Source organism: Triticum urartu, chromosome 1A, assembly GCF_056163025.1.
Source record: "Triticum urartu cultivar PI428250 chromosome 1A, HENAU_Tu73, whole genome shotgun sequence".
Lineage (NCBI taxonomy): Eukaryota > Viridiplantae > Streptophyta > Magnoliopsida > Poales > Poaceae > Triticum > Triticum urartu.
Genome location: NC_141873.1, coordinates 463,646,530 through 463,656,297, shown reverse-complemented (window position 1 = coordinate 463,656,297; position 9,768 = coordinate 463,646,530). Strand labels below are relative to the sequence as shown.

The 9,768-nt window shown below is 49.3% G+C and overlaps 1 protein-coding gene across 1 annotated transcript; it reads left to right on the top strand.

Moving 5' to 3' along the window:
- The first annotated feature begins 3,632 nt into the window (after positions 1-3,632).
- Positions 3,633-8,545, top strand: LOC125518678 (uncharacterized). The gene is made up of 4 exons (XM_048683506.2): positions 3,633-5,619; positions 6,040-6,248; positions 6,537-6,760; positions 7,353-8,545. The coding sequence occupies exons 1-4, from the start codon at positions 4,149-4,151 to the stop codon at positions 8,125-8,127; spliced, it is 2,679 nt and encodes an 892-aa protein (XP_048539463.1). The 5' UTR covers positions 3,633-4,148; the 3' UTR covers positions 8,128-8,545.
- Positions 8,546-9,768: the final 1,223 nt, after the last annotated feature.

The following is a 9,768-nucleotide window of genomic DNA, read 5'->3' as shown; positions in this document are numbered from 1 at the left end:
CACTAAATATTTTTCAGCATATATCACAAAAATATTTAAATACACATTGAAAATTTGTATACTCTGAACAATATTTAAATACACATTAAACATTTATATACTCTGAACAATTTATAAATACATATTTAAAAAATTGTGATATACAATGAACAATTTTAACGGCCCAAACTGGGGCGTCAGGGAGCCGAGCTCTAGCGAAGCCATGTCCTTTTGACGCTTGCGAGCGTCAAATAGGATCTGCCCCGGGGCTCCCCCACTCTCCTCCCACCGCTGCCGGAGCGACGAGACGAGAGGGAGAGCCCACAGGCAACGGCCTCGCCTTCGGCGGACAAGGAAAACTTGCTCTCCTTCCTTTCGCCTGTGTCGGGGAGACACAAAAAAGCAAGTTACGTATAGCAAACGTGGTTTCTTAACAGTACAAAATCTGCTTCGTTACACGCCGTCGTTTTTCTATTGCTCATGGCAAGTACAGGCCGGCAAGTGAAGCTTCCATGCAGTTCAGAAGAAGGCAACCTGTTGGATTAAGGGTACATGGACTTGTTGCTCCACCAGGATTAGCTCACCTCATCCCACACGGCCCATTAATCCATGACCAACTTGTATTTTCGTTTTCGCACGAATAGGGAGGGTGGACAATTTTTGGATAAACCTCGCAGCTGGCATGGCTATCTCTCCTCACAAAAAAAAGAGAGAGAAGGTGGCATGGCTATCTCTCCTCACAAAAAAAAAGAGAGAAGGTGGCATGGCTATCCTCTGTTCATCTCTAGTGTCCGGGCAGAGTTAACAGGCATACAAGCATACCCCACCATCTTTTCTAGAGAGAAAAAAACATAAAACACCACCTTTGCTTATTTGCCATCCAAGATTACCTCATTAAAACACTCATCACTCTTTTTTTTAGAAGATGAAACTCATCACTGGGGCACCAGATTTTGTTGCCTGCAACTGCAAAGCCTACGAGCGATAAACGGAAATCTGGCACCTGATTCTTATCCTGTGAAAAGGACTGACGCCTCCATGGCCAACTTGTTACGTGTGGGCGCCGTTGTTACAGAAAAAGCTGGCTCATTTTGGCCCGCCGGTCGGCCTCAGGTACGGGCACAGGCGCGGTCTTTTTCTGCGGCCTTGTCGAAAATGAAGGCTCGAAGAAGACGGCCCCGCTCGCACCAGCACGAAACTTCTTTTATTTCGCTGAGGAAATCAGAGCAGTAATCTGTCTGTCTGTCGCTGCCTTGCGGCCCACACTCTCGCCCGAGCAGATAGATGGGCTGCACCAGGCCCGTGGTTCAGATTCAAGCCCGAGAATTTCGGCCCCCCAAAAAACAAAGCAAGCCCGAGAATTTCGCTGTCCTCTCCACCACGGCCATGGATCATTTTTTTATCCTAAGATAAGAAAGAGCCCCACGTCCATGGAGCTTCTCCGACGAGATCGTTCAGCGCGAAAAACACCGGCCTTGACGCCGGCGGCAAGCAGTAAAAACCTCCGGCAAGTGCAGTGCAGGCCTCCATTACGAAAAGAAAAAGCCGAGCGTGCTCACTCACAGCGGGCCCGTGCCGCTCCTCACCGTCGCCGTCCGGAAGAGGCCGTTTCCTCATGCCGCACACGGCCGGAGCAGGAGCGGGCCGGGGTGCGCCCGGCACTCGTCACGTCGCGTCGTTTTGCGCTCTGCGCCGCACGTTATAGCCCTGGCAGCAGTACGCGTACCCGCCGCAGGGAGGCCACTCCGTCGTGGCGGCCCGCCCGTAGCTAGCCCGTACCGGAAACGCAGCCCACGCCTCCGCCCTCCGCGTCGCTGTCGGTGCGGCGAGCGTCTCACTGCCTCATGCCGGTCACAATGGGCAAGAACATAGTCTACTAACTTACACACTTTTTTAGACTATGTTACTATCTTCACAGTGGGTAGGAACATCTATATAGTGTCATGCAACAATGTATTTATTAGGTTATAGACTCATTGTTTTTTGAAATGTGTGATGTTCCGGTAATTTAGCTAGTTACCACAAGCACCTCTCTCTTCATTAAATATGTGACACATAAACAAAGTTGTATTAAAGTGTGTGATGTTACTCCTAAGTTCCTCTCCATTATGACCAGCCTCACGATGACGACGGCGACGGAAGTACAATCAATCAATTAAGCTCGCCGTGGGGCCCCGCCTGTCACCGGTCCGATCAGTCAATGCGCGCTTTGACCTGCCCCAGTGCCACAGACGCTCCTCGGGAATTGGGGCCTCGTGAACGCCCAGCATGGCTGCGTGGAGCAGCGGTACGTACGGTCCTCTTGTCTTCGGGCGGATTAACTAAACCGAGCAACGTGCTCCGATCAAGACGAGCCGGGGTTGGTTTTCCATGGCCGGCCGGACAAAAAGTCCCCGCTTTCGACCCGGCTCACGTGCCCCCACCCCTCGTTCCTCTCCAAGCACTAGCACTAGCAGCGCACTCCACCTCCGTTCTGCATGCCTCTCGTAGGCCTCAATAATCTTAATCTATCATAAACCCCGTGACCCTGCCGTAACAGCAGCGTTATGCTACTACCAAACCAAATCACTCTACGGGTTAGCACTGTTGTAGCAGTAGGAGTAGCACGACCAGCCTGACGCCAACTCGTCCGTGGTTCGGTTCCTGCTGCCCGGCCCAGATCTGGATCGCATTATGCAAGCGGCTAAGCCAGTCTTGTGCACAGGCACGGAGCTTGCAGAAGCCGCAATGGCCCGGCGTGATGATGAGATGCGACTGCGCAGGCGATCCCGACTCTAGCGACGATCCGGAAACTGAACGTTATCTCCGTCCCCCATGTGTTGATTCCTTCTCCGCCATGAGTGATTAGCGTGCCATGCATGTGCCTGCCTCTGCCCTGCCTCCTTTCAGATCGCCACCCCATCGATTAGGTAAGCTACTACTAGCCCAGACGGGAAAGCACGGCGAGAGAGAGGGAGAGCTACTTGTTGTTACGAGTGCGTGCTCTAGTCTCCAGTAAATGGTGCAGAATCTAGAACAGTGCCAGCCCTTGGATTTACTGAGAATAGGCTCCAGTGGAGGGGTGTGGCCGTGGCGTCCTCGATGCGCTCCAGCGACCCACGTGATCCGATTTAGCGGGCCGGAGTTCTCGTAGTTGGATCGAGATGCGTGGTCATGTGTGCGCGCGTGCCGTGCGCGGGCGAGGGAGGCAAAGCGCGGGAGCTCAGAATTTTTAGGGGTTCAGTTCAGTGGCGCGGAATCTTTGACCATCAATGCCGTGCCCTTGCCCCTGCACGACGAGGGTTTAACTTACTGTATTATTTCTCTTAATTGAGCAAGCGGTTCTTATCTAAAACAGGACCAACGCACCGTACTGCAGCGGGCGCCGGATGTAATCGTGCTAGTAAAATCTTTTGAGCAAACATGGCCATGATGGAGGAGCATCGGGTAATTATCACGCCAGATTCGCCACGGAGCACAGAATTAACGCGTGTACTGCGGGGGCTGCAGAGCGAGTAAATATTACTGTCACCGTCGCGCACAGAAATGGGAGCGAGACGCAACGCAATGATGTTACTGCCGCTGCGCTGAAACTTACCTACCCACTACCCACCCCGTGCCCTCTCCTCTCTGTCGTTCCACGGTGAAACGAAACGCGTTCTGTCAATTTACTTACCGCAGCGGTAACAGATCGCCGGCCCGTCTCCATCTCTCTCTCTCCCTCGGCGACCCATACACGGGCGATCGGATCGGCACTGCTCCTCCGCGATTCCATGGCCCCTCCCCGAGCCCTCGCCTCCGGCAGCCCCGAGACATCTTTCCGGTGATGTGAGCGAAGAGCAAGCGTCTTTTCGCTCACCCTGCTGTACCGAATGAGCAGTGCGTTGCATCTGCTTTAACCCGTCGCCACTGCCAGTGTCAGTAGCCTGCTCATGCTCATGCTCATGCTCAATAATAAACGTTCCTCGTCGCAGCTCCTCCACGTGCCCGTGCCCGCCGTGCCACGCTCGCGTCGCGCGCGCGCGCAGCTCGGTGTTCAGTACACTAGCTAGCTAGCTCACGCGCCCACGCCACCTTTGCTCCCTCCCCCGCGCTTGTTTCGTGGCTCCTCTTTCTTTCCGGCGGGCGGGGCACGGAGTTGGCGGCGTCGGGGGCGGGCAATGCCGTCGCGGGCGAGGGCGTAGGGCAGGATGGGGTGCCGGAGCTCGCGGCTGGACGCGGCGGACGTGTCCCCCGTGGCCGCGCTCTGCCGGGAGCGCCGCGACCTGATGCTCGCGGCGGGGGACCGCCGGGCCGCGCTCGCGGCCGCGCACGCCGCCTACTTCCGCGCGCTCCCGCGGGTGGCCGACGCGCTCGCGCGGTTCGCGCACGAGCACCACGCCGCCTCGCCGCCCGGGTCGCCCGTGCTCACGCTGCCCCCCTCCGACCACGACGAGCCCAAGAAGCCCAGCGCCTCCAGCTCCACCCCGCACACCGACTCCGGCCACTCCCACCTCCACTTCCACTCCGACGCCTCCGACTCTGATCCCGACTCCGCCGACGACTGCGCCTGCGATGACCCCGGCCACGGGCACGGCGCCCGCGGCAAGATCCCGCCGCCGACTGGAGTGCCCCAGCAGCGTCACATCCCAGAGCCTGCAGCGGCCAGGCCGGCCATGCCATGGCAGGGCAGGCCCGCCATGCCCTGGGATGGCAGGCCCGAGATGCCGTGGGGCGGCATGCCCCAAATGCCGTGGGACGGCAGGCCCGAGATGCCATGGGCGCAGGCCTCCTACGACGCCTACCCTTCTTCGTTCCCAATCCCAGATGTCGCAATTCCCAATGCCTACTACATGAAGGCCAGTTCGGCGGCGGCGAACACGGTGTACCAAGAACCATACGGCTACAGCAACTTCGCCACCAATGTGCCTTCCTACATGGGGTACGAGTACGGGTACAACAACCCAATGTACGGCGTGCCGGAGGGGGGCCAGCCGGTGGAGCATCGTGGCCGGGAGGCGGCGGCTCCGGCGCCGCCGCCGCCGCCGCCGATGCCGATGCCGGAAGCGTCGCCGTGGGACTTCTTCAACCCGTTCGACTCCTACAACCAGGACCTTCCACACTACAACCAAAAGGGGTTTGCTCCGGACGGGTCGTTCTCCAGCAGCCCCAACTCCAGCGAGGTGAGGGAGCGGGAGGGGATCCCGGAGCTGGAGGAGGAGACGGAACACGAGTCGTCGATGAGGGAGTCGCTCAAGGCGAGGAAGGCGGTGGAGAGCACGGCGTCGAACCGGATCGACAATGCGGATGTCAGTGCCAAGGTGAAGGTGTCAATGGAGCACACCGAGTGCGAGATTGACAGCGTCCTCAGTGCTTCGGTTCTCGAGTCAGGGGAGGGGAGCGTGTGTAGCTGTGACTGTGACAATGCCAATGCTGGAGGAGGAGCGGCAGCGCCGGTTGGCGATGATCCGGCAAAGGTGAAGAGGGTAAGCTCAGAGGAGCACTCATCCATGGTGGTCGGTGAGAATCCGCCGCTGCCGAGCTTTGGGACGAGGGATGTTGCAGAGGTTGTGGAGGAGATAAAGGAGCAATTCAACTCTGCCGTCGCCTGTGGAGATGATGTTGCCAGGATCCTTGAGGTCGGGAGCATTCGGTACAGACCGCGGAGTAGAATCTTGAAATGTGAGTATACCCGCTTCTCTTTTCAATTGATTGTACATACATGTTCAATTGCTGTGACACTGAAAGTGTACTCTGAATTCCTAACAGCATCAGATTCTTATGCAAACTCAAGCCAACTTAGCTAATATGCTCCTGTATTAACTTAGCACTAATTTTTTTTCCTAAGGTTCATATATGAGAATTTTTTTTTCCAAAAAGGAGATTAAACCTCCGGCCTCTGCATCATTATGATGCACATAGCATTTTCTAGTAATTATTAATCGGAGTACATAACATAATGTATGAGATATGGTATTGTGTATCTTTCTTCTGATCATATTGATCTGTCCACAGAAAGAAATTCTTCCTCACCTTGCCTGCTCTTTTTCAATCATACTATGTCTTAATAGGTTAACTAACTTGGCCATTACCTTGACGCAGTGATAGTTTCACGGATGATAGGAACCTTTGCCTTGTTGTTCTCTGAACCTTCAGTGAAGAACGCGGAACAATCAGCAATTGGTTCATCCAGCAGAACTCAGAATTCAAGTAAAAGAATCGATGGTACCAGCGGTGTTGAAATTAATACCCTGTCTTCTATAATGGACAGATTGTATGTGTGGGAGAAAAGACTTCATAAGGAGATCATGGTATGCTACTCTTCATCATAAAAAGTGTGCCTTTATTCCTGCTGTCATGATTCCTATAATGATCAACTCTCAGAAGTTCAAAGCCTGATAGTGCTCTCAAACTCTACGTAATATTCTCCATCTGTCGAGCTCGTATGCTCTGAAATGCATTGGTTGACTCATATGCACAAAATTGAGCCTCATAGTGGTGTTAAATTAATTTTATCTTTATCTATGAAGTGGTGCTTTTCATTTTTCATGCGTTTTTTTGCAAGTATCTCATTAGCATTTTTCCTTGAATTTTGTTAGGAGGAAGAAAAGTTGAGGATTACATATGACAAAGAATGGAAGCGCCTTAAAGAGTTGGATGAGAGTGGTGCAGAACCGTATAAAATTGATTCCACACGTGCCTCTATAAGGACACTGCTCACCAGAATCAATATTGCAATGAGATCAGCCAAAGTTATTTCTAGGAGAATCCACATACTACGGGATGATGAGCTACATCCACACCTCGTTAAGCTCATTCAGGGGTATGTGAAGTCTAGTTCAACTTTTTTATCCTATTGAGTTGATCTTGAAATGGTTGAAATTCCAAGCATTTATTATTTCTGTGAAATTGTTAGGATGACATTCACTACTTTTTTTATTTTTGCAGTCATAAGGAACATTGTTGCCCTTGTTTAAACCATGCTACAATGTGTTGATATCATGTCCAATATTTGAATTATTAGCACTGGATGTTGCAACAGTTTGAATACAGTTTTTTTTTCATGAGAACCATCGCAACATTACCTATGATCAGCTACTTTTAGGATGTGTTTATAATCACAGTTTAATTGGATAAATTTCTGATTGCGCCACTAAATTAAGCTTCAGTTAGGACATCCTAAAGTTTGGTTATCCTGTTTTGTATTGAGCAGGGCACTTGTCATGTAAACAGATATGGCCTTGGCCTCTTATGTGACTTGCTTTAATAAAACAAAAGATTCCCTGGCACATAGCTATTGTCTCAAACAGTATTTTTTGCTCATTTATATCTTGCAAAGATTCTTGATCTCCTACTATATTGCAAGATAAGATTTTTCAGCGGACTGACCATAAACTGTTGTCATTATGGTGCAGGCATGTTAGAATGTGGAAATTCATTCTTGAGTGCCACAGGAAGCAATTTCATTCCATACTTGAAACTAAATCTCATATTCTTATCCCCAAGAATGGACCTGAAAGAGAAACATCCAAGGTTACACTAGAACTAGAAATGGAACTTCTGAACTGGTGTTCCTGTTTCAGAAATTGGATCATATCACAAAAGGCGTATATCGAAACCCTCAATGGCTGGTTACTCAAATGGCTTCCTCAGGAAAAGGAGGAAACATCCGACGGCATCGCGCCGTTCTCTCCTGGTAGACTTGGAGCCCCTGGTGTGTTCATCACAGCAAATGATTGGTGTCAGACCATGAAAAGGATACCAGAAGGCGCTGTCGTGGATGCGATGGAGGCTTTTGCTGTTAATGTGCACATATTATGGGAGCGACAGGACGAAGCGCAGCAGCAGAAGATGAAAGCCGACTATTTATCTAGAGACTTCTCAAAGAGGCTCAAATCTCACCAAAAGGATCAAGCCTTGCCTGGGCATCCTAAAGCTGGTAAGGCGGTTTTACCCGACGGCGACAATGGCAGGGCGGTCAATAGCCGCATGGTAGCTCTGGATGCATTGCACACAAGATTGGATGAGCAGAGAGCTAGGCATGAGGAGACTGTGAGAGAAATCCAAGAGTCAAGTGCAACTGACCTGAAAGCAGGCCTGGCTCCAATATTTGAAGCGTTGGAGTCTTTTACTCAAGAGACACTGAAAGGTTATGAGAATGTAAGGGTTCCTGACAGTGGTATAGCCTGATTTCAAGGTCTTCGCCCTTTGCTTCTGAATGATGGTCTGTACAATGAGAAGAGATGATCTCAGGAGTCAATGGTAATAAGATATGCCAATCACAATACCATTGTACCGAACTACGTAATCCAGAAATGATTGCAGATGATTCTGAACAAACACTGGGGCAGTTTCCTCATTAGCTATTGCTGCTTCTACCAAATGATCTGCCAGGAGCCAGGAGTGAATTTGGTTGGAGCGCCTCAAAGGAGGGCCAGGAAATTTTGTAGCCATTTCAGCTTTGTGTACATATATTAGTTCAGTTAGTGGTTATGCAGAATAGATTATTGTTTCTGTAGAATTTGACCTGTACATTGTAACAGCTGTATTTATGTGCTGGTCTCCACTAAAAAAATGCGCTACTGAATGCAGATGTTCTCCGCCTTCTGCTCTGTGGTGTTGTCTCCTTGGAGTTTGATGTTTCAGTGAAGTTGACTAAAAAATTGTCTCCCTTAGAGCAAGAAGAAGCGATTGTTGAGGGAGAAGAGAATTTTCTCAAATACATCACTGTTTTTTATAAAAACCTTATTTGGACAGGCTGATGGATCTTCTATTTCCTTTAACATCCAAGAGGCTCAGAAAATATTTACATGTTTAAATTTCTTTATTTTAACTAAAAATGTAATAAAATGTTCCCTTAGTTTAATAAAAATATTTATTGCCAGTAAAAAAATGTAAAATTTGTATTTGGGAAATGTTACCATGTATTCAAAAAGTGTTCAAAACATGTATTTTTTTAAATATACATGATGTGTTTGAAAAATGTCTGGCATGTATCAGAAAAATGTTTCACGTGTGCTCTAAAAATGTACATTGTATACTAAGAATAAAGTAGATATGTGTTGGCAAAAAAGGAACTGATAAAGAAACAAAAGAAAAGCAAAAAAACCTGAAGAAAACCAAGAAGCAAACAAGGAAAACGAAAGTTCAACTAAGAAAAAAAAAGAAAAACCAAAAATCCAATGAGAAAACAAAGAAAATCAAAGTAAAATGAAGAAAAAAGGAAAAATAAATAAATAAAAGAAACCAAAAAACCCAAATAAAACCAGACCAGGGCGAACCTACAACGAGCTAGCAAACTGCACTACAGCCTGTTTGGTAAACATTTGGGCAAGGAATGAGAGTTTGCTCAAGGGTGTTTATGAAGGGATTAGGTATGGGAAGTAGATTTTTACTCCCATTTCCTTGTTTGGCATATGATGTGAATTGACGTGGGATAGAATTCTGCTCACGAATTAACAGGATACCCCCGAGAAGAAATCGGTGGGAATTGGTTTTCTCAACTCCCAGTCCCCTTCCCACTTAAACTCCCATTCCCTCTAATCAAACAGTGCATTTTTAATCTCCTTACCCCTCAACTCCCATTCCTCGTCTCTAATTCCCCTGAACCAAACACACTGTAATGGGATTGTGTTCTTTTCGAAAACTATTTTGGCTATCTTAGGCAGCATAATGACATAAATAAAAATGATCTTTTTGGTTATCTCAACGTGAATATCGGCGATGGAGAAGCACGTCTCAACGCTGCAGCAGCCACCGAATGTATGAACAGCCTTGAATGATATCGTTGCAGTCCATGGTGGACTGAAAACAATACCTCATGACCATCTT

Bases quoted from the DNA above. Each gene is read 5' to 3' on its own strand.
- LOC125518678 (XM_048683506.2), top strand. From the start codon at position 4,149: ATGGGGTGCCGGAGCTCGCGGCTGGACGCGGCGGACGTGTCCCCCGTG. The intron at 5,620-6,039 runs GTGAGTATACCC...ACCTTGACGCAG, and splicing joins GCGGAGTAGAATCTTGAAAT to TGATAGTTTCACGGATGATA. The intron at 6,761-7,352 runs GTATGTGAAGTC...ATTATGGTGCAG, and splicing joins CTCGTTAAGCTCATTCAGGG to GCATGTTAGAATGTGGAAAT.